This window comes from Camellia sinensis, chromosome 12, assembly GCF_055761805.1.
Source record: "Camellia sinensis isolate YWXY chromosome 12, ASM5576180v1, whole genome shotgun sequence".
NCBI classification, from domain to species: domain Eukaryota; kingdom Viridiplantae; phylum Streptophyta; class Magnoliopsida; order Ericales; family Theaceae; genus Camellia; species Camellia sinensis.
In genome coordinates, this window is record NC_138972.1 from 98,705,593 (window position 1) to 98,729,671 (window position 24,079).

General features: G+C 38.1%; 1 protein-coding gene and 1 long non-coding RNA gene across 2 annotated transcripts; one reads left to right on the plus strand and one right to left on the minus strand.

The window, feature by feature from the left end:
* The first annotated feature begins 1,200 nt into the window (after positions 1-1,200).
* LOC114294805 (phosphomannomutase) lies at positions 1,201-17,109 on the plus strand. Its single transcript, XM_082899362.1, is given in 10 exon segments — positions 1,201-1,570; positions 9,388-9,446; positions 9,554-9,649; positions 9,768-9,857; positions 10,060-10,111; positions 10,580-10,635; positions 11,042-11,171; positions 11,306-11,370; positions 16,362-16,516; positions 16,798-17,109. Coding segments are annotated over 7 exon segments (591 nt in total). The 5' UTR covers positions 1,201-1,344; the 3' UTR covers positions 11,054-11,171; positions 11,306-11,370; positions 16,362-16,516; positions 16,798-17,109.
* A 2,296-nt stretch (positions 17,110-19,405) lies between these two features.
* Positions 19,406-20,075, minus strand: LOC145804654 (uncharacterized). The gene is made up of 3 exons (XR_014346862.1): positions 19,944-20,075; positions 19,702-19,822; positions 19,406-19,597 (listed from the first exon to the last, which is right to left on the minus strand). It is a non-coding gene; the product is annotated as an uncharacterized LOC145804654 (long non-coding RNA).
* Positions 20,076-24,079: the final 4,004 nt, after the last annotated feature.

Sequence of the window (24,079 nt, forward strand, 5' to 3'; positions counted from 1 at the left end):
GTATGACGACTATTGGTTAAGTGAAATGGTGGAGGACATAAGATCTTTGTTTTCCCATTCCTGTTAACACTATTTTTATTTTACCTAGCTGCAAAGTGTATGGTCATGGATTTGTATCCCATGCTCGTGAAATCACTTTGAATGGCTCAGGATTTAGGACCTATTCACACAAGCCCTCATGTCTTCTTTATCTTGTTTGAAAAAGCCTTATGCTAGTTAAATTAGCTGTTAAAGTCCAATTGTCCCCCGAGCAAAGGAGCAGAAAAGGTAAATACTACGAAACATATTTAGAAAATCTTGGAGAAATGGATTATCTAGTCATTTTGCTTGCTCTCCGACTTTACAACTTGTTTTGTTGATTCTGAAGCATTATAGTTTCCCCCAAAAGAAATATTGAAAATTACCAATCTACCCCTAATAGTTTGTGGCTATTGTTTCTTAAACTAATAACCAAGTTTTATAGAATGGTTCATTACCATCCTTTGATGTTATGTACAAACTTATCCTAGCTGTTTGTGTTACATGGACTCGCGCCAATTTACGGCAGAGTATCTGTGTTGACACGACACAACATGACACAGGTACAGGTGTGAGATCTGTGTCAAACTTGGCTTTGTTTTCTCGCACAGGACTGAGATGAGTAGAGTAAAGAAGGGTTACATACAGTGGTAGTAGCAATGTCGCCGGAGGTTGATGAGCTACTTTATGTAGTTGTTAATTAAGTTACCAATTTTCCCAAAAACTTAAGCTACTAGGAAATAGGCCCAATAATGTATATCAAGCTATCTAACACCCTCTCTCACGTGTAACTCCGTCTTACGTGAAAGGACAAACAAAAGGAGAAGCAAATAATTATTCTTTGATGTGCATGTCAGTTGTTTAAGAAAAATCTCAAAGTCGAAAAATTAGTTGATATTTATTACCCCATACTAGTAGGAAACATCACTTGGGAAACATTTTACTTCATAGAAACATTAATGGAGATTGTTAGTGTGTGTTCTAATCAGTTTGTGAATCTGTCAGATTAGGTAAAAAACTCTCACTCCTAAAATTTCAAGTTAAATTATGGAAAATTCAATTACCTTGTTTGGTTTTGATTGATTTTTTGAAAATTGAGTTTTTTTTGTTTGTAGTCAAAAATTTAAATATTTTAAGTTAAGTGCATCTAAAAAATAAAAAAAATTCTTAAAATATTAAAAATTTTGACTAAAAAAAAAAAAACATAGAAAACAAAAATTCAATTTTCTCAAAAGTGGGTTCAATTTTCTAAAACCAAACAAGGTAATGTTTCTTGTGGACTGTATGTTCTTGCCTTGTGGGTAATCACATTGTTTATATGATTTGATGCAGTATAAACTTCACTGCTCCATTTTCTTTAAGCTTTCCGTTTTAGTCTTCTTTGTCTTCCTACATTCTATCTTTCAAAAGTTCTTTAGAAGTAATATTGTGGTTGACTACTTGACTTTTTACTCCATGTTCGCTATATGTGCAGTTATAAATGACACTAATATATGTATTTGCGGAAAATGGTCTTGTGGCCTATTAGGATGGGAAGCTCATTGGGACCGAGGTATTATCTAAATCTCTACCGAAATTATTTATCTCAAGTCCAAGATTCAAATGATACTTCTATAAATATTTTGACAATGATTCACGCCGTTCTTATGAACAACTAAGGTCTTAAATATTTTAGACATAATTGTACAAAATGTAGGAAAATTGGGTTTATAATTTGGACTCTTCAATGGAAAATGCTATTGAATAATCCCTTGATACGACAGATTCTTTAGGTTCTCTTCTGAACCATTTTAGGTCTGAAAAAGGTAGAGAAACAATAAATATTTGCTAACATTTCCAATTGAGAGGGAGATTTATGGTTTGGATTGGGCTGTGGTAAGGGCCAGACGAATTGTGGGCCGAACACATTTGGGCCGTGGCAGCCTGGGCCCATCTAGAAAGGATTTTCGCTCGGTAATGGCACAGTTGCTGTGAAACCGAGCTACTTGCTCGGTAATGGCATAGTTGCTCGGTAATGGCATAGTTGCATAATTGATGTCGTACTAGCGGTCAAGTGAGTTTCGGCTGAGATGTCCGCTGCCTCACTGGTTCCACGGTTCATGCGTTGGCTTGGCAGGAAGGTCGACGGCTAACCAGCATGACTTATCCTGAGCTCGGTTAAGCCGGAATGCAACCGAGATCGGTCGTCATTGAGCTTGGCGAGCGGAACGCTCTGGCTAGCTGCGCAGCATGGCCGTTGACAGCCGAGATGCTGCAGCCCGGCTGTCGATCTCCTAGTGGTGTGGGCTGGCAGTTAGGTGATGTTCAACTAGATTTGTGCTGACAGATGGGATAGTAGCACCACGTGTCGAGAGACTAATGGGAGTAGATTTGGGGCGCAGAAGGTATATAAGCCAGTCTGCGTCCCCCACGCTAAGGCAGATGAACATTTGGTGAGATTTACACTAAACACTCAACTCTCTCCTCTGTCTCTATCCCTGTGTGTGTGTGCTAACTTGATCGTCGGAGGGATTTTTCGGCCACACATCGCCGGGTAGCTCACTGCCGTTGTACTCGCAGGTCGATCGGACAGACAGGAGCATGGAAGAAAGGAGTACGGGCTTGCCTAAATATTTGCTCCCCGCACAATTGGCACTGTCTGTGGGATGTTGACAGACAAAACCTTGTCTTTCAGGCTCATCTAATCGCCGTCCATGGCGAACAACGACGAGATTCTGTTGTCTGCCATCGACGGAGTTATCCCTGAGTCAGGCAGACGGAGAGGACATCCAGCCATCCTTCCTATGGCGGACCTGGAAACTTCTTCAAGAGGACATTCAAGAGACGCGCGGAATAAGCGCGGAAGAAGCTTTGGTCATTCACGGAGTCTAGACGGTCACCGACGGCGGAGAGAATCGCATACCAGACGACTGGAACACAAGCTAAGGGACCAAGACGTCGTCATCCGGCAAATGGCGGCGAAGATGGAGGATCTTAAGCGGCATGTCAAAGGGAAGGGTGTAGCTGGAGTGGAAGATCATAGTGAGCGCATCCAACCCCGCCGTTCAGGCAGTCAGAGCCAGCGGCGTACTTCGTCCATCTCAATCACCAGAAGTTACAAGGTTGGAGATTCCGATGCGCACGTAGAGAAGTCCAGCGCGTAAGACAGCACCTATCAACCCTCACGTCCAGCGACGACGTTGAGGTATTCTTATTCCGCTCGTTTAGAGGATTTGTGGGTAGCTTTGAAGGAGCGGGCTCGCCGGCAGGAGGCTTAGAGGGTGCCGGCGTTCCAGCGGCTATCTTATGGGGTTCACGCCAGTGAAGAGGTCGGAATGCCTCCACCCCGCCTAGTTGCGCCACTCCTTCTAGACACAGACTTGGCAAGGCTGAGCGCCACCCCTTTCTCCCTGGAGATAGAAACAACACCGCTTCCGGCAGGGTTCCACCAGCCAAAGTTCACGCTCTACGACGGAAAAATCGATCCTTATATGCATGTAAGTCACTTCCGATAGGTCATGGCCGGACATAGGCAAAATGACGCCCTTATGTGCCTTATCTTCCCGTCAAGCTTGGGCGAGCTGAGCTTGAAATGGTTTGAGAGGCTGCCGAAGGGGAGCATAGAAAGGTGGCATCAGTTGGCGGAAGCCTTTGTGACGCGCTTCAAAATCAACACTAAGACGCCGAAGGAAGTTGACCACCTTCTCAGTGTCAAGATGGAGCCGAGCGACACGCTCAAGGCATACAACTCTAGATACTGGGAAACCTTCAACGAGATCTTGGATTGCTCGGTCAACCTTGCAATCACGCAGTACAAGCGTGGTCTCCTGGTCGGACATAGACTGCGGGACTCGCTTACGATGCACCAGCCGACATCCATGGGCCAGCTCATGCAGCGCATCAATGAGCACATCCGAGTAGACGATGATGTGGCAGCCTCTACCGCGAAGGCAACACCGGTAGCAACAGACAAGAGGTCGGCTGGCAAGGTACACACGGTCGGACAGGAGGCAAACCGTTCAAATGATCGCGCAGAGGAATCATACCGTGGCTCAAATCGCAAAAACCGGGGTAGGGGTCGTCGGAATGACTGAGATGACTACCCCCGGGATGACGTCGCTGATTCAAACAGAAGGTTGAAGTCCAGGACAGGCATTACCACGGTTTTTAAGATTCCAATTTATTGCATACTTAGTGAAATCCGTGACGAGGATTATGTCCGGTTTCCTGCTAAGTTGGGTGACGGACAGAAGGGTTTCAATCCGCGGTACCGTTGCACATTTCACCGGGAGCGTGGCCACCGGACAGAGGACTGTTTGCCTTTGAGGCAACACTTGGAAGAGCTAGTCGCAGTCGGACACCTAGACCTTTACATTGACAGGGGCGTGAAGGCAAATCAAGCCCTGGTTGATTCGCGTGCACCGGGTGACTTGGAGGCGCCCCCTCAAGGAGTGATTAATGTCATCCACGGCATAGTGGAGCCGGCGCGTGTATGCGAGCTCCGAGGTATGATCAAGAAGGCAGAACACATGAGGGAAGTTTTGTCGGTCCAGCCCGCGATCAAAAGGGGCAAGACCGAAGAAAAAAACGTGATCAGTTTCTCTATAAGGAACCTAGAGCGCATTCAGACGCCGCACAATGATGCCTTAGTGGTTATACTCCGTGTCAAAGAATTCGATGTCAAACGCATCTTGATCGATTAGGGAAGCTCGGTCGAGATCATGTATTACGACGCATTCAAACAGCTCAAGCTTCGGGGTACAGACTTGGCTCCGGCAACTTCGCCACTGGTTGGTTTCAACTCACAACCTGAGTGGCCTTTGGGAAAAATTATCCTGCCGGTCAAAGCGGGATCCGTGGTCAAGCAAGTGGAGTTCTGGGTGTTGCAGGTGCCATCTACTTATAACCTGATCCTTGGAAGGGGATGGCTTCACGCTATGCAAGCCGTAGCGTCGACCTTCCATCAGGTGATGAGATTCCTCTCGGCTACGGGGGCAATTGAGGAGATTTGGGGCGATAAAGTCATGTCGAAGCAATGCTTCGTGGTAGTCAACGGGAGCCGAGCTGCCAAAGGCTTCGTACAAATGATTGAGGGATCGGAAGACCGAGGAGTCCCTGACGATGTGGGCACTAGGGCCGAGGACAAGGCCGTCGAAGAATTGGTCGAAGTGCGAATTGATGCAGAGAGTCCGGACAGGTTCTTCTTGCTCGGCTTAAGCCTTACTGCACAAGAAAGAACCGAGATGGTTGAGTTTTTGATAACCAACATTGAAGTCTTCGCATGGTCGCCTTATGACATGCCCGGCCTCGATCCGAGTTTTATTTGCCATCACCTAAATGTCTTTCCCGAAGCCAAGCCGGTCATTCAGCGAACAAGGAGATCGGCACTACATCACGCCGAGGTAGTTGCAGAGGAAGTGAAGAACTTGCTTGAGGCACGAGCTATTCAGGAAGTGCACTACCCTCGGTGGATTTCAAACACAGTTGTTGTACCAAAGAAGAATGGGAAGTGGCGAGTTTGCGTCGACTATAAGACCGTCAACCGAGCTTGCCCTAAAGACAGCTTTTCACTGCCTAGAATTGACCAGCTCGTGGACTTAATGGCTGGACATAACTGGCTCAGTTTCTTGGAAGCCTACCGCGGTTATCATCAGATTGCCATGCATGGCCCCGACCGCGAGATCACCTCCTTCACTACACCGAGGGGACTCTTCTGCTATCGAGTCATGCCTTTTGGTTTGAAGAACGCCGGGGCAACTTTCCAAAGGATGGTGACCAAGATGTTCGCTCCTCTGCTAAGTCGGACAATGGAGGCTCATGTTGATGATATGGTGGTTAAGAGCCGGCATCAAGCAGACCACTTGTCCGACTTGGCCGAGATGTTTGCCATTCTCAAACAACACAAGCTACGCTTGAATGCGTCTAAGTGTGCCTTTGGCGTGGGATCCGAAAAATTCTTGGACTTCCTAGTCACAAACCGAGGCATCGAGGCAGACCCCGCACAAATTCGAGCAGTACAAGAGTTAAAGCAGCCTAGCTCGGCTAAGGATGTGCAGCATCTGGCCGGCATGGCTGCCGCGCTTAACCGATTCATAAGCCGGTCATCAGATCGCTGCCGCCTTTTCTTTCAAGCTTTGAAATCAAAGTTCTCTTGGGATGAAGAGTGTGACTGGGCTTTGCCCGCGCTCAAGGAGTATCTGTCTTCAGCACCACTGTTGGTAGCACCGAAGCTGGGCGAAGAGCTCTACCTTTATCTGGCCGTTTCACAGCATGCGGTCAGTGCGGTGCTTGTCCGGTCGGAAGGAATCAAGCATCTCCCTATATCTTCTACGTCAGCAAAACCTTGCTACAGGCAGAGGCGAGATACTTGCCGCTGGAAAAACTTGCATTGGCATTGATGATGGCCTCCAAGAAATTGGCGCACTATTTCCATGCCCATACAATCATCGTTTTGACCGAGTTCCCCCTCAAAGCTTTGTTCGAACGGGCGGACTTCTTCGATCTAATCCTCAAGTGGACGGTTGAATTGGGACAATTCGACGTCAAATTCCAGCCACGAACTGCCATAAAAGCTCAGACATTGGCCGACTTCGTTGCTGAATTCTCACCTGGAACTCATCTGGTATGCCTGGTGGATATTGCCGCGGCATATGAGGAGGTAAATGCAGGCCAGACTGCAATAACACATCTAGGCGATGACGGCGACGTGGAACTTGCGCTCCCCGCCGAAGAACCTTCGGTTAGTGCAATACCACAGCCCGGCGATGCGATGACGGAGTTGGGTATCACCGACCAACCTGCTCCATCCGGTACCGCATCACCAAGGGGGAAAGAAGTTGAACCGCTTAGCACAGAGCTTGCAGCCTGCATAATACTGCAACCCGGCGATTCGCCTACGGACTTAGGCATTACGGATCAACTTGCTGAGTCCGGCGCCGAATCGTCGAGGGGGGTTGAAGTGGAACCGCTCAGCACAGAACTTGAAGTCGAACAGCTGAACAACCGTGATACCATCAACCTTTAAGCCTCTCAGGACCCCTCAGACTGTTAGAAGCTCTTTGTTGGCGAAATGTGGAAACTTTTTGTTGATGGAGCCGCGAACCGTCACGGTGCCGGGCTAGGTATAGTTCTGATTTCGCCAGACGGGTTGACTATCGAACATTCTATCACCCTCGGATTCTCTGCCTCAAACAACGAGGCTGAGTACGAAGTGCTTTTGGCCGGGCTCAAGAGCGCGCTTTAGATACACGCATCCGAGCTAATGGTTTACAGTGATTCCCAGCTTGTGGTTAACCAAGTTTCTGGGGTTTACGAAGCAAAAGATGACAGAATGATGAAGTACCAGGCTTTGGTCAGAGACCACATCAAGCGATTCCAGGCAATAAGGGTCCAACAGATTGGCCGAGAAGAAAATGGCCGAGCAGATGAATTGGCCGGCCTTGCTTCCATGGTCGATAGCACATCTCCCAACCCTCTCCTGATTGAATTCCTTCCGCGGCCCAGCATTGAGGAAATCGGGCAGACAGAAGTACTCTGCGCCGAGCTAGGTCCTTCATGGATGGACCCTATTATCCTCTTTCTCAGAGACCGCACCCTTCCAGCCGAGAAGAAGGAAGCACATAAAGTCCGGGTGAAGTCAGAGCGGTTTTGGCTCTCTCCGTCAGGTGCTTTATATAAGAAGTCTTTTACCGGACCTTATCTAAAGCGTGTGCACCCGAGCAGCGTGGACGCCTTCTTTTACGAAATTTATGAAGGCATCTGTGGCATTCACATAGGGGGCAGATCTTTGGCCTACCGAGCTATTTCGCAAGGCTACTGGTGGTCGTGCATGCAAGCCGACGCGCAGAAGTATGTTCGCAAGTGTGAGAAGTGCCAGAAGTTTGCCCACCAAATTCACCAACCGGCCAGAGAACTTCTTCCCCTCACCAGCCCTTGGCCCTTTGCGATGTGGGGGATCGATATAGTGGGGCCACTCCCAACTGCACCAGGCAACCGGAAGTTCTTCATCGCGGCCACAGACTACTTCACCAAATGGGTTGAAGCAGAGCCTTGGGCAACAATCAAGGAGAAAGATGTCAAGCGGTTTATCTGGCAGAATGTGGTAACGCAGTTTGGCGTCCCAAAAATTCTGATCTCTGATAACGACACCCAATTTAACGGTCGCTTATTCAGAGGATTTTGTGAAGACTTGAAGATTGAATTCTACAACTCTACCCTGGCTTACCCACAGTCTAATGGTCAAGCTGAAGCATCAAACAAGACCATCCTTGATGGATTGAAGAAGAGGCTTGAGAAAGCCAAGGGAAAATGGGCCGAGGAATTCCCCAACGTCCTTTGGACATACCGAACAACTCCGCGGCAATCTACCGGGAAAACACCTTTTGCTTTGGCATATGGCATGGAGGCGGTCATACCTTTGGAAGTTGGAATGCCCATCCTTAGAAGTGAAAGTTTTGAGCCCGAGCTGAACGCCGAAGCCATTGCCCTGGAATTGGACCTCGTGGAAGAACGTCGGGAAAAGGCTCTCATCCATGTGGCCGCCTACCAACAAGAGCTCTCAAGGAAATATAACAAAACGGTGCACCCCAGACCGTTCAAAGTAGGTGACTAGGTCTTGAGGAAGGTCATGGGCAATACCCTGGTGCCAGGTGAAAACAAACTAGGGGCAAACTGGGAAGGACCCTACAAGATCACCGGTCTGGCGGGCAAGGGGGTATACCACTTGGAGGACCTGAAGGGAAGAGCAATACCCCGGCCATGGAATGCGGCCAACCTCAAACTGTACTATTTTTAGCTTTTGTTTTCTTTTTGTGTAAAGGAATTTTTTGCCTTACACTTCAGAATGTAATATTCTTTTTGTCAATATATAGAAGTGTCTCATCTTTGCCTTAGCATTCTGATTGTTGCTTTTCAATTTTGAGATTCACAACCGAGATGTTTTACTCCGGTTGATTTTGAGATTAAAACCGAGATGATTTACTCCGGTTCATTGAGTTGATGATCTAATCAACTGAGATTCTCAACCGTGATGTCTTACTTCGGTTGAATGAGTTGATGCTTTGCTCAACTTTTAGATTCTCAACCGTGATGTCTTACTCCGGTTGAATTAGTCGGCAAAAACTGTACTTTTGGCTACTAAAAATGTTTTAGTCTGTAAAACCCACATAATTGGCGACCAAAATTATAATTAGTCGGCAATTGTTGACTTTTTGGCTACTAAATTTTTTTTAGTCGGCGAAAACTATACTTTTGGCTACTAAATAGGTTTTAGTCGGTAAAACCCATATAATTGGCGACCAAACTTATTTTTAGTCGCTGAAAGCTATTCTTTCAGCGATCAAATTCTTTTTAATCGGGAAATTTGGTCACCAAATGTGTTTTTTCTTGTAGTGCCAATTGGCCGAAACTACAGCCAGGAAGAACGGGATGAGTTTGAAAAGTATGACAAGGTACAATATCTTAAATTGTGATTAAGATTATGTTCAAAATTTGGGTCTCTATGAGAAACACAGTTGATTGGACCTCTTGAAAATTACTCTACTGAAATTATATTCAGGTATTGAACATACGCCCTATGATGGTGTCTGTGCTCCGCGAGAAATTTGCTCACCTTAAGCTCACCTTTTCCATTGGGGGACAAATAACTTTTGATGTGAGTGAATGTTATTCCTTGTTTATGCTTTTGATGATTCTTAAGCTGATAAATTAAATGATAATAAGTCATTGCAGTTGAATTTATGTTTAGGTGTAATACTTGCATGTTTTAACAGGTTTTCCCTCAAGGTTGGGACAGGACTTATTGCTTGAGATAAGTGGATGATTTTCATGAAATCCACTTCTTTGGAGACAAAACTTACAAGGTAACAATTTTATCTTCTCTCTTCAGTTTGGTTATTTCCTTCCTTTTTTGGTATTTTCCATGTGACACTAACTTGTTATTGAAGGTTCGATTCCCTGTAGTGATGTCTTGTGTTGTGTTGTATTAGTTCATTTTTTATCTTGCTGACTAATTTTTGGTACACGGTTGGGACTAAACGAAGGGCTTGGATGTTGTTTGAATAGGGAGGAAATGACCATGAGATATATGAATCAGAGCGAACTATGGAGCACATAGGTCTGCTCTATATTTCAGGTTTTTTTTGCAGTTCAATACACCATGGAGTTCTCTATTGCCATAAGATCTACAGAACCAAATGCATTGTTAATATGGTGCCATTTGCAAAAGAAATCTAAAATCTTCAATCAAGTCAATTCATTTTGTTTTCAACAGCATCTACATGCATCTATTTCATTTATTAAAGTTGGATAATTACCAAAGAAAATGGATCCATCAACAAAAGAAATAAAATTGATGATATTTTCTTATAACATTCTGAATGATTTTGTACATAAAACAGGCTGTACTTGTTTTAAATGCTATGGAAAACAAAATGGATTAAATATTGCAAGTTCAGATGGAATAGTTTCATTTTCATTGAGTACCCAAATTCTTTTTAAATGGATATCAATGTCAATGTTCCTCTTTTGCCATTTTAATTTTATAATCATGGTAATGTGAACTTTTTTCTTGTTCTATTCCCAGTTACCAGCCCTGAGGATACTGTAAAGCAGTGTACAGCTCTCTTCCTAAGCAAACAGGTTTAATGGTCCCTGTGGTTATTTCAACTTTGTTGCCTTCAATTATTTGCCATTTGTAATTTATAGTCAAAAGAATGATGGGTATTGAATCTGTAATTCCCTTCACAGGCTTCATTTCTGTATTCAAGTGATGGCTATTTTCATGTTGCCCAGTGTTCATTAGAATTTCAATCTGTTATTTGAATGAGATCACAGAGATTGATAGACGTTGCCAATATTTTTGTATGAAATAAGAATCCAATTATTTGTATTCAGCTTATTAAAGCCCAAATGTCATTTGAGATTTCTTTCATATGCACTACTGTCTCTTAACCTTTTCTTTTCTGTTTTCCTGTTTTGTCTTGGATATCTATCTTAGTAAAGCAATTTATTTTGGCAGTGGAATAAAATTTTGGGAATTATGCAGGTTTTCTTCTAATGGATAACAAATAGATTGTTTTGCATATTTAAATTTCCAAAGGAAAATACCACAAACTCTAATCCTCGATTAGCACGCTATCTGGGAAGCAAAATTGATTTGACTTCCATTTGACCAGGTCCGAATGTTTTTCCAGTTTGTGCTTCAGCAAAAGTCTTTTTTGATTGCATGGAAATTAGATTCACTTTGTGATAATCTGACATTTCCTTCTTGTTTCCTCTTCCTTCCTGTAACTTGGTTGATGTTTACTAGTTCAGCAACCCAATATTTTTCCTCCGCATAAGTTGGGCATGTTACTGCATCAATGGCAAGGCCTGGTACGCCTACTATCTTCTTGTGGTTTTGTTGCGTTATCTTTTGTTGTCATTTTGGACCCTTAACACCACTTTTTCCTGCAACAAAATATTGTCACATGTTTGGTTGTGTTAACCTTTTCTGTTGTTTGTTTTACCTTCTAGAAAATATAGGAACTTGTTTGGGAAACTGTTTTTGAAAAAAATTTCTAAAAGCAACCAACGTTCTAGGAAACATCAAAAAAATTGTTTTTGAATGTTTGAAACTTATTTTTTTTACCAAAATGAAAATGAAATAAAAATGATGGGTATTTGAAAACCTTTTGTTGTTTTTGCTCCCGAAAAGACAAAAAACCAAAATGAAGAAAATAAAAACAATACCCAGCAGGTAAACACTGCAATTCATGCCTAGCTGTCTTTTTTCTAGTAGACTAATAAATTTTGCATTCTGTTCTTGATCGTGAGGATATAGCATTAAAGCATGATTCCACATACTGGTTTCTTAGGCTTTGTTTGGCATTTGATTTGTGGCTAAAAAAGCACAAAAAGATAAAATTGGTTACATAAGCCAATAAGACAAAATATCGAATCCGAACCATAATCATTACACTTTTTCGTTTACAAAAGTCAAAAAGCCGAACCAAACGAGGCTAAAAAAGTCAGGCTAAAAAAATCTCAATACAAAAAAGCCAACTAAAAATGCCAATCCTAAACGAAGACTTAGTAATAATACAAGTGCACCATGGAAAATGTAAAGCTTGTCCCTTCAGATAGATCCTAGGTTTTCTTCTATCTATTAGATTTCCAATTCTTCTATGCAAAACATTTTCTTCTATTTTTTTTTTTTTTAGGTAACTTTTAAGGGTAAATTATTATTATTATTTTATAATTGAATGTGTAGGACCAGAATAGGAAAACGATAAACTGCATTAAATAACAAGTAAGATTTGAGTCCAGATGTCACTCACATCTGGTAAGGGAGCACCTTTTCCTCTAAACCAACCCTTAGTCTAGGACCTCTAGGATAAATTATACTTAGCATCCATGTATTATACACCGAATTTCACTTTAATTTCTCATTTTTCTAATTACAATAGTAAATCCATTACACTTTCAGTCAAAGTACAATATAGACATTCCATTTGAGAACCACAACACCTGCTCCAGATAGTCCAAGTACCAGAGCCAAATGTTTGTTTCTTGAAGAACCCGTTTGAGAACCAAGTGGAAGATTCAAGATACATGTAATGGAACCAGTACTGTTTGGTCCAAACTCGTTGATGATTCCGGCAGCATATAGAATTGCGAAGTAAAGGCAGTTAATGGAGTAAGACTTGTTTCAATCAATTCTGATCAACTTGGCTACGTAGAAGCCAACAGCTACACAAGCGTCACAGGAGGTGAGATCGGTGAGGTCTGGCTGGCAAGCAGAGTCAAGTGGAGTTGACGGGCCGAGCTTGGATGCCTAGTCTTGGGTTGACTCTATTGAGGCACAGGTGTTGCGGGACATGACAAACTGGAGAGGGTCAAAGCAGAGGGAGGTGAGATCGGAGGGTAGAGAGAGAGAGTCAAGCTTGGATTGGAAGTAAGAGAGGCAAGAAATGGAGGTGGGTAGTGTTATCAGAGGCGAGCCTAAGCGCTAAGCGAGGCAAGGTGAGGCTTTAGCGCTTCACGCACACTGAGGCGAGGCGAAATGGTGAGGCGATGGAGAAGCGCCTGAAGCGAGGCTTAGGCGATGAAGCGGTAGGCGAAACGAGGCGACGCTTCACCAGATTTTTGCCTGATTTCAGTTCGAATCATCTGGGCCCTTCATCGACTTCGTTCGAATCATCTGGGCCCTTCATCGACAAAGTTATTTAGTTTTATAATTACTTTCTACTAAATAAGAAGTCCAAACCCTAGATCGACTTCGTTTGTCGACATTGAAAGGCATACCGAAGTCGACTTCACCTGGGTCTTCTTCTTCCTTCTTCGGACGTCGTTCCAATCGATTACAGGTGAGTTCCTTCTTCTTCTTCCTTTCTCCTTTCTTCCCTTCGACTTCACCTGGGTCTTCTTTGTTCACTGTCGGACCCTCCCTTTCTTCCCCCTGTTCTTCCTTTGTTCATTTTTGTTCTTCGACTTGAAGAACACTGGCGAACCCTGTGTTAAAATTAATTCAATTATTTTTTTAAATTAATTTTTAATTCGCAAAAATTAATTTTTAAAATTAATTCAATTATTTTAAAATTAAATTTTTTTCAATTAATTTAATTATTTTTTTTCTGTGTTAAAATTTCAATTAATTCAATTAATTTCCTGGTTATTCAATTAATTATTTTAATTCAATTAATTCAATTATTTTTTTTCTGTGTTAAAATTTCAATTAATTCAATTAATTTCCTGGTTATTCAATTAATTATTTTAATTCAATTAATTCAATTAATTTGTTTAATTCAATTAATTTGTTTATTTTAATTCAATTAATTCAATTAATTTCTTGGTTATTCAATTAATTATTTTAATTCAATTAATTCAATTAATTTGTTTAATTCAATTAATTTGTTTATTTTAATTCAATTAATTCAATTAATTTCCTGGTTATTCAATTAATTATTTTAATTCAATTAATTTCAACTATTTTAATTTCTTTATGTTCTTTAATGTTGTTAAAATATGTTCTTTAATTTCTTGAAAATATTTGGAATGATAACTACATGATGGTTCTTGAAAATATTTATATTTTTGTCTATACCATTTATTTAAAAAAAATATCCTTTCTGGTCGCCTTGATTCGATGAAGCCCACGCCTCGCCTCCTCGCCTCGCGCTTAGGCATTAGGAGACCTTGTCGCCTCGGTTCGCTTTTCGCCTTAAAAAACACTGGAGGTGGGTAAGTTGGGTAAGTGGAAGAAAGAGGTGGTTTTGAGTTGTTGGACCAGTGCTATGCCATAGAGGCTGAGGAGGGTCTGGCAGCACTTGGGTTCACCTAGGGTGGAGTTGTTAGAATTATTGGAAAGTTGCTGGGTTGAAATGTTGAAGTTCTGGCAATCAGTGGAGTGCCATGGGAGTGTTTGGACATAGCTTAGATCCAGAGGACATGTTGTGGATGTGTCATTGATGCTTGAAGTTGGGGATGAGGAGCTAGGAGATATATATAGAGAGGGAGGCAAATATCAGTAAAAGTAGAAAGAGAGGCTTCATCTCTCTCTCTGCTCTAAAATGTTTTTCTGGCTTTTTTGGTTTGTGGGCATCTGTTTGTAATGGTTTGAAGTTAAGAGAGAGAATAGTGTATGAGTTAGAGAAAGATAAAGAGATAATCAAGCCTTGGGTTTTATATGGTTCAGAGAGAGAAGCCGTCTCTCTTTTCTTTTTCTTTTTTTTAAACGCAAGCAGCAGTCTCTTTGAAGAAGCCTTTTTTAAACATTGAACACAGTAAGAAGGATGAGAAGTCAACCGGTCTGTTAAGATGCCTTGGCTGCACTTTCACTTGACAACTACTATCACAATGATAAACGACTTGGAGTGATTAGTGCTAGGAAAATAGAAATCAGTTACAGAACTTGGACATAGTTAGACTGCAATTCTGTTTAGTGGTTGGTGTTCAGTTCTGTTGTGTAGCTCAACTGAATTAAGTTAAAATTCTGTGTCTTTTTTCAAAAATGCGGGCAACTCAACAGTGGGAAGACTTTTGGTGGCATTTTTTATCCATTTTTTTTCGGAATTTAATAAAAGTTGGAAAAACCCTTTTAGTAGTGATTGGAATATTTATAAATGGGATTAGTGTTTAACAGTTGACTTAAAAAGTCATGGTTAAGCCTATTACCATCAGGTTGGCCATAGGACCTTGTCAAGGTTGCTTTCTACGCTTACCTTAGCCCAGCTCCATTGATGGCGGAGTTTTACTTAATTTTGTTTTTGTTTTTGTTTTTTTGTTTTTTTAATGGTGGCTGCTGCTTGGATGACTACTACCTAAGTTGCTTATTCCTTGACTTTTCTCCGATCAGGTAGTGTTTGGGGACCTTCCAAAAAAAATCAAAAAATTACTACAGAAAGTCAATTCATTCTCAAAATCATATCCCTCCAAACGAAGATAGTTATATAGTTGACTTTGAATGGAATTTTATTGAGAATATATCATATTTAAAATAATTGTTTTTTAAAAAAACTAATGCAAAATAAGTAGGGAAAATTATAAGTATTTTCGGAGTACCACGTGTCCATACTCTTTCAGGAATCCACCATAACCCCTTATGTTCTTCAATTACCCAACACAAATTCATAATATCTTACTTTTTCCATCAATCATGAGGGAAAATTAGTCTAAGGTTCTCTCCCATTTTTAGTAATGAAAGAGATTCACAATATTATTTTTTGATGTCTAAAGTCCCTAAACCCATACCCATATATCAGATTAGAGAAATTTGACTCTCTCTAACTTTTTGATCTTCATTCTATCCAAACCAAACCTTCTCTCTTTGTGCACATTCCTCTCTCTCTCTCTCTCGCTGCTTCTTTCTCCTCGGTCATCATCTCTGACGTTGCCGAGCCATGGCAACTAAGGTCGCGAGAGTTGCTGACTTACCATAGTCTCTGATTGGAATTGTGGGCCATGGCTGCGTATCCAAGATTAGATGGGCATCGTCTTCGTCGGAGGCCTCTCTAAAGCCCAATAAGAAGATCACCGATCGTCTCTTCGGCGTTATCGACGCCGTCAATGACCGTAAACTCCCTCTAGAGCTTTGAGGCCAACGTAACGCCGTCAGGTATGTCAATTTTGGTTACTTGGAAAACACTCGAGAAAAAAAATATTTGAAGCGAAAGAGCAATTTTCAGATTAGGATAATGGACCTTCTAGGGGCTGTTGCAGTTGAAAATGAAACTTTCTCAGTATTGAAAATTTTTCTGGTGGTTCAATTTTCTCTGGATCAAACTTTTCTCTGGTTTTAAATTTTCTCTGAATTGAAATGTTCAATTTTCTCTAAATTGAAATTTTCTCTGGTTGTTCAATTTTTTATGGATTGAAATTTTCTCTAGGTGTTCAAAAATGGATTACTTCATCAAAAAGCAACTGGAGGACGACTAAAGATCAAACACAAGAAGAATAAGGTCAAGCTAGCAGTCTTGCAGTTCTACAAGGTTGATGACTCTGGCAAGGTTCAGAGGTTGAAGAATGAGTGCCCCAACGTCGAGTATGTGAGGAAATCAGATTGAATTTTCTCTGGACTGTGTGAATTTTCTCTGGATGTGTGAATTTTTTCTAGACTTTGTGAATTTTCTCTGGATCATACTCTTTTTTTTTTCCTCCAAAATCTAGAACGCTGTATAATACTTCTGGTTCTATAATCAGTAGGACAATCATAAGTATTTTAATACTTTAGAACTGTAGTTTGAGCAGAATTCTAAGACATAATAAATTTGTGCATTTAAAAAAACAAAACAAACTAAAAATAATCTGTTTTATTACTTGTAGTGCTTGAAGAAATTATTGTTCAAGCTCGCCCAATGACTTCTCTTTATTGTCTATGCTACAGCATGGCAAGATCTTACTGTCAACCACCTCATCTGCAAGGAGCATTGGAATTATTAGCAAACAGAATTTTGATAGCAACTCTCCATGAAAAGATATTTTTAAAAGAACATATAAAATGCACGATGATGTAGAGTTCTCCGGATGTCTGAATTTTCTCTGAATGTTTGGAGAGAATTTCTCTGGATCAAATTTTTTCTGTATTGATGTTGAAGACCTTAGATATTATGAAAATATTGAATGTCTTTTATATTATACATCTTAATACCAGGGATTCTAAAAAAAATCTCTCCAATCATAATACCATAGAGCAATATGTGACCGTATTCTAGAAATACTCAATAATCACTCAAAACGTTGTAATTAATTACACTAGACAGTTTTTATACAATTTTCACCTGCATCAATATAGTTTTCTCTGATTTGCTAGTTTATTCTTTTCTCATGCATCTCATAGTCTTTATGCATATATTTTTATTGTTTCTAGATGGGCATTGAACACACTAATTTATTGTTATTTTTATGATGTGGTTATTTTAATTGATTTTTTAGTTTTTTTTTTTTTTTGACTATTTTAGCCTGACTAAAAAAATTATGTTTTGGAAGTTGGTTAGCTTTTTTTGTAATTGAATTGATGATTGTGAGAGGAAAAATAAAATAATTATAATTTAGATGTGACATTTTATTTTATTAATTATTTTAACTTATATTATCTTTATTGACTATTTTATTCCAAAATTATCTTCCCAAACAGGGTCATAAGCAAGTTACGTTAGGGTAGGAACCTTTTTTAAATAAATAATGCAACACTAATTTACTTCTTTTATTTTTTTTTGGTTTCGAATCCAGATTTCATTCTTCACAAAGTCAGTCGGTTCTTCAAAGTTCAAAATAATTTATTGAAAAGTATACTGTTACCAAAAATGTGTTGTGACCGTCTACCACTTATTTTATGCAATTTACAGAGTTATTTATAGTTTATTTTATTTTGAAATTAATGTTAAAGTATTTGATATAATTTTTACTTATAACTTATGAAATAGTGATAAATTAAATAAATGGAAAGAAAAAAAAATTATTGAAAAACAATGAAGGGGTGATTTTAACTTTCTTTCTAATTCTCAATTTTTAATTTGTTAGAAGTTATATCAAACAACTCCTATGTTGAAGTTTTAAGAGAAGTTATTGAGTGCTTATGGCTATGGGATTGGGACATGATCTCTCTGCAATGGTCTTAGTAGTGTTTTGGAAAATTAGTAAAAAGTTGATTTTTTGATTTTTTTGACAAAAAGTTAGGTTGTTTTGGGTAAAAGAGCAGACTTTTTTTGCTAAAACAGTTAAAAAGTTAAAAAGCTAAAAAACTGACTTTTTACCATTGTTCCCAAAATGGCCCTTAATTGTAGTAATCTAATGATTTAAATTTAAAGTGAAATAAAAATGATATAATTTTAGAATGTGTAATTGATATTATTTAAATATTCTTTTGCCTTAATTAAACTTACTATTGCAGTATGTCCTTTGTTGATTGTTTGTCTGTCGTATGGATGACAAAGAACTTAAATCTATCGTGACGACTAAGTGGTGTGCTTCAAGATGATTGTATTAGTCAATATTGTAAAATTTTTATGTTGATTAAGAAATGACCTAAAAGATGACATTTTATTATTGGTTTACAGCATAATCACAATTTAAGTTTATGAATCCAGACTTTCATTTTGAGATTTTTGTCAAGAATTGAAGTGTGTGGTGTAGATTGAAAGTGAGTTTATTTGTAAAATGAATTTGGATCATATATTGATATTTTTGAATAATTTTTTCATTACAATTTTTGAGTTTACAATTTTTTCATCAGCAATCACATGGTGCTAAAATAATTTTTGTACTTGGAAAATTGCAAATTTGCTTGGCATCCACGTCATTACCTAAAATCATTTTGAAAAAATATCTCAAACTTAAAAAATGAATTAATAAAATAATATCAATAACATTATGTTATGATAATCATATTTTATTTGTAATTTTATATGTTGTTATTATATTGGTTGAATGAGCTACGCCACTCATATAGGTACCCACTAATTTAATAGTAACACATCACAAAATAAACAAAATGTGTTATATAAATTATCATTATAGCATTATTGTAAATTATTTTCAAAAATTATTTTGGAAAAAAAAAATTAAAAACCCATTTTTTAAGAAATTTCAAAAGGTTATTTTTAAATTTTTAAAAGGGATATTTAGTCTAATATCTTTCTCCAACTTTTGATAATAGAAGAGATTTACAAATTATTATTATTATTATTATTATTATTATTATTTTTTTTTTTGTAACTTTAGGCCGCTCACCCGTTTTGTACCATTGACCCACTCAACTTTCTCTTTCTCTGCCTTTTATCTCTGTAATCTTTTTTCATTTGACTCCAATTTTATTGTGCTCTCTTTCACGCGAGCGGATCCTCTAGAGTAACCCTCTAGAGTGATCTCCTAAAGTGAGATGATCGGACGGCTCAGAATACTCCTCATCAAAACGACGTCGTTTTGGTGAGGAATTTCAACAAAAAAAAAAAAAAAAAAAAAAAACAGATTTATTGATTTCAAAACATGAAAATGCAGATCTGAAATTATAGAGAGAGAGAGAGAGAAAGGCTCACCTTCCAGGCTTGATGATTCCACTAACATCATGAAGGATTGATAATGGTTTCTTCCTACTTGGAATCACATGGAGGTAATTCAAGAACCCCTTTTAAAACAGAGAGAAACAGAGAGAGAAAACAGGCTTAGTTCAATTTACAAATTACAACACAGATATGAACATGTTTATGTGATCTAATTGAGAAAACTCACCTCAAAAAGATTAATGGAAAAGTTCAGAATTGTTGAAAGTGCTCTACCACCAACATAAGCTTCTGCATCGACATTCAAATGCTCGAACCGGACTTCAATGGTGGGAAGATCAATCCCAACTCTGTAAAAATCAGAAAAACAGAGACACAAAAATAAATGTGCTTCAAACACGATTACATCAACAACCCAGATCTATTTACAATCATAAAATCCCAAAAAAAAGAAGAAAAAATTGAGATTACCTGTCAATGCGTTTCTTGAGCTTCAACAAGAACTTCTCATTGTCATCCTCTGCGATTTTCACGAGCCTCGGTGCGCGAGTCGGAAACTCTCAGCCTCTCTCTCTCTCTCTCTCTCTCTAATTTCAGATCTGCATTTCCATGTTTTGAAATCCCTAAATCTGTTTTTTTTTTTTTTTTTTTTTGTTGAAATTCCTCACCAAAACGACGTCGTTTTGATGAGGAGTATTCTGAGCCGTCCGATCATCTCACTTTAGGTGATCACTCTAGAGGGTTACTCTAGAGGATCCGCTCGCGTGAAAGAGGCGAGCGGATCCTCTAGAGTAACCCTCTAGAGTGATCACCTAAAGTGAGATGATCGGACGGCTCAGAATACTCCTCATCAAAACGACGTCGTTTTGGTGAGGAGTATTCTGAGCCGTCCGATCATCTCACTTTAGGAGATCACTCTAGAGGGTTACTCTAGAGGATCCGCTCGCCTCTTTCACTGGTACTCAGCAAAGAAAACCATACTATTCTCTCTCCGCTCTCTTTCTCTCTCTAACATTGTTTTTATTCAGAGATCGTTTCATATATATAGATTTTTACAATGTCAGAGGATGGGAAGTTGAAAGAGGTAAAGAAATTGCCATGGGATGATCAACTAATGCACAAGAACTAGAAGGTCAGGAACGACGCCAACATCGACCTCTCCTTCGTCTTCGATTCCATCAACGATCCGAAGGATCATCATCTCCGTGAATTCGGCCAGTTAGGGTTTCCATTTCTTCTCATTTGATTTCGTTGCTTTTTGATTTTCGTTTTGTCGATCCTTGCTTCTTCTTTTTCCTCGTAATGTTATGTCTCAAACGATGGATTGTATCTTTAGATCTCACATTTTTGTTGAATTGTATCTTCTGAGGGAATGGAAGTTTGGGTTAGGATTTTAATGGGTTTTGTTTTCCAGTCTTAATTCTTTGTTTGAATTAAAGCTTTGTTGAATTGAAAGCGGATTGATCAACCTAAGGTTTATCAATGCCATCATATGGTTTCTTTCTTATTTGTATTCTCTATTCTTTGTTTGGTTGAGGTAAAACACAATTTTCTTTGGTTTGGTTAAAACACAGAGAAAACTGTGAGCAACTTAGAGAAATTTGGTCAAAGCCCTGAGAAAATTGTAAGCAAATCACAGAGAAATTTGTGAGCAAATTTGAGAAAATTCAAACTAGAGAATTTTCAAAATACAGAAAATTTGAAAACTCAGAGAAAATTAAAGAAATTTCGATCTAGAGAAATTTTATAACACAAAATTTATGTGCTTTGAAATTTCTCTGGATCGAAATTTCTCTGAAAAAGTATTGAGGTACTCCAACCACTATGAAAATATTGTATATTTTTTATCTTTAAAATCTTAATATTAGGAACCTTAAAAAAAAAAATTTCCTTTTTAAAAATTATTTTTACACCAAATAAAAGTAATCGAATTTTTCAATTAAAAATGCACAAATAAATAAATAAAAATAAATGACATTTTTTTTTAGTACTTTGGAAAGGAAAATAACAACTAAACAGAACAACAATACAGTAGGGCCATGTTTGATTCCACAAGACTAATAGTGAGGTATTAATAATCCAATCAAATTAGTGTGGTATTCATAATCCCACCCCTACCCCATTACTAATAATCCTACAAATTTATTGAATTAATTATCCATTGGATTGATAATCCTAAAACAAAATGTCAAAACAAACATAGGATAATTGAGCCCGCGGATTAATAATCCCAATCCCATGCTCTAATCCTTCCAATCAAACATGCCATAGAAGTACATAAACAAATAGCTACAAGAAAAACCAAGGTTCTTCAAAACTTGATCTTACGTAGCTTTGGGCAACAATATTAGCTATCACCTAACTTCGGATCTCATCTAGGGGTCCTCCATAACTATCAAGGCCTTATCTTGGTTAGCACCCATTTTGGCCAACCCATCACCATTCTTATTTCCATCTCCCACGACATGTTGCACTATGTAACCATATCTGTTGATGAGAAACTTTGCATCTTCTACTAGGCTCTTCATATCACAAATTCCACTTTTAGCAATTCAATGGCTTCAGTGGAGTTGGTCTCGATGATGAGGTCTTTATATTCCTTCTCAAAAACAATTGTTAAGTCTCTCTAAATTGCTCATAGTTCTGTTTCAAGACTTGTATATATGTCCAGCTTGCTGAAGAAGCCACAAAACCAAATACCCTTCTTTTCTTGGATTAAGCCACCAAATTTGCCTTGATTGCATTTTACACAAGATAAAAGTAATTGATTTTTTCAATTGAAAACACACAAATAAATAAAAATAAAAATAAAAATAAAAAACATATATTGATTACATGAATCACCTCATCTGACAATATTACTAAGCACCACACTAGGCATGGACATTATAAGGGGTGCAACTTGGGTGGATTTGGAAAGTTGTTTAGGCTTATTCTGAGTTGTTGGGTTTTTATTTGGTATAAGATTTTGATTAGAGAGTGTTGTTTGGCACATGAAATCTATCATAGGCTCTACATTAATTATTTAAATTATTCACTTTATAGTGGCTTTTGTGTATATCACCTAAAAATAAATAAATAAATTAAATCAATCCGTAACATATTAAATTTATTATATTTATAACTAAAAAATTAAATGATAATTGTATTTTAAATATAAATCATTTATTATTTTTGGTAACAAGTGTTATATATTAACTATGATATAATTATCAAATTAATCTAATTTTTTTATAATCTATACTATATATTAAGCAAAAGGGGATTTTTAACCCCAAGGCAGCTCCAATTTCCTAATCCTAATTTTCTAATTTTTTGATTTAAAAAAAAAACCTCAGTATTTATTGACTTCTCCCAACCCAACTTCAGCATTTATTGACTTCTCCCAACCCATAATCCCTTTTGACTTCTCTCATAATTATTTCAACTCCTTTTTTAATTTCTCTCATACACTATGGTTACACACAAAAATAAATAAAAAAAAAGGATAAGAATTTAGTTATAGATCTCAAAAAGATATAACATCTATATCTATCAAAATTTTAAATCACTTAATGGGACAAATTAATCAATTTTCCAAAATTATTGATTTTTAATTTACAAAATAGATTAAAAAAAACTATTGACTGATTTATTTATTTAATAACAAAAATATTTCATAATCTCTCCCTCCTAATCTCTCTCACAAATTTTCAAAAAAAAAAATTAAAACTTACATTCATTTTCTCTTCCCCAAAAAATCAGATAATATTTTCTATTAAAGTTGTAGATATCTACCTATATTTTATATATTATATTATAACATAACAAAAAAAAACTAAAAAACTAAAAAAAAACTTTAAAGTTTATTTAAATAAACTTTAAATCAATAAAACTCACATGTCTATCATATATCTAACTCACATCATAATTTACCTAAATAATAATAATTAAAAACAAATGGAAACCACCGACAAATTAACTTTAAAAAAAAAGATACTCACAACTCCATCTTAAATAAATTGAAAAAAAAAATACCAGAATAGAAACCACACAAAAAAAAAGAGAAAGATATATCTATCTATCTATCTATATCTATACTATATATTAAGCAAAAGGGAGTTTTTAACCCCCCAAGGCCTATGGGAGCTTCAATATCCCAATCTGAAATTTTCAAATTTTTTATTTAAAAAAAAAAAACTCAGCATTTATTGATTTGATCAAAATTCTCTGATCAATATTTATTAACTTTTTTCAATCCACATATATTTCCACATGCCTGCAATTATTGATTTGGTCAAAATTTCCTGATTAGCATTTAAAATCCCCTCATACAAATAATTATAGATACAATTCGTATATAGTTACTGCAGTACTCTTTTTAACTTTTCTCATATATTATGATTAGTGATAAGAAAAAAATCTTAAAAAACATAACTTATATATTAAAAAAAATCTAAAACAAATATAAATACATATAATTATCCATGCATAGCACTGCTGGTAATAATATATAGGGTAATGATACATCCCACTAAAAGTGGTGCTCTAAAGCACCACTAATGAGTTGGCAAACACTTTAACAAAAAAAAAAAAAAACACAAGACACAAGCAGTGGGTCCCGTCCA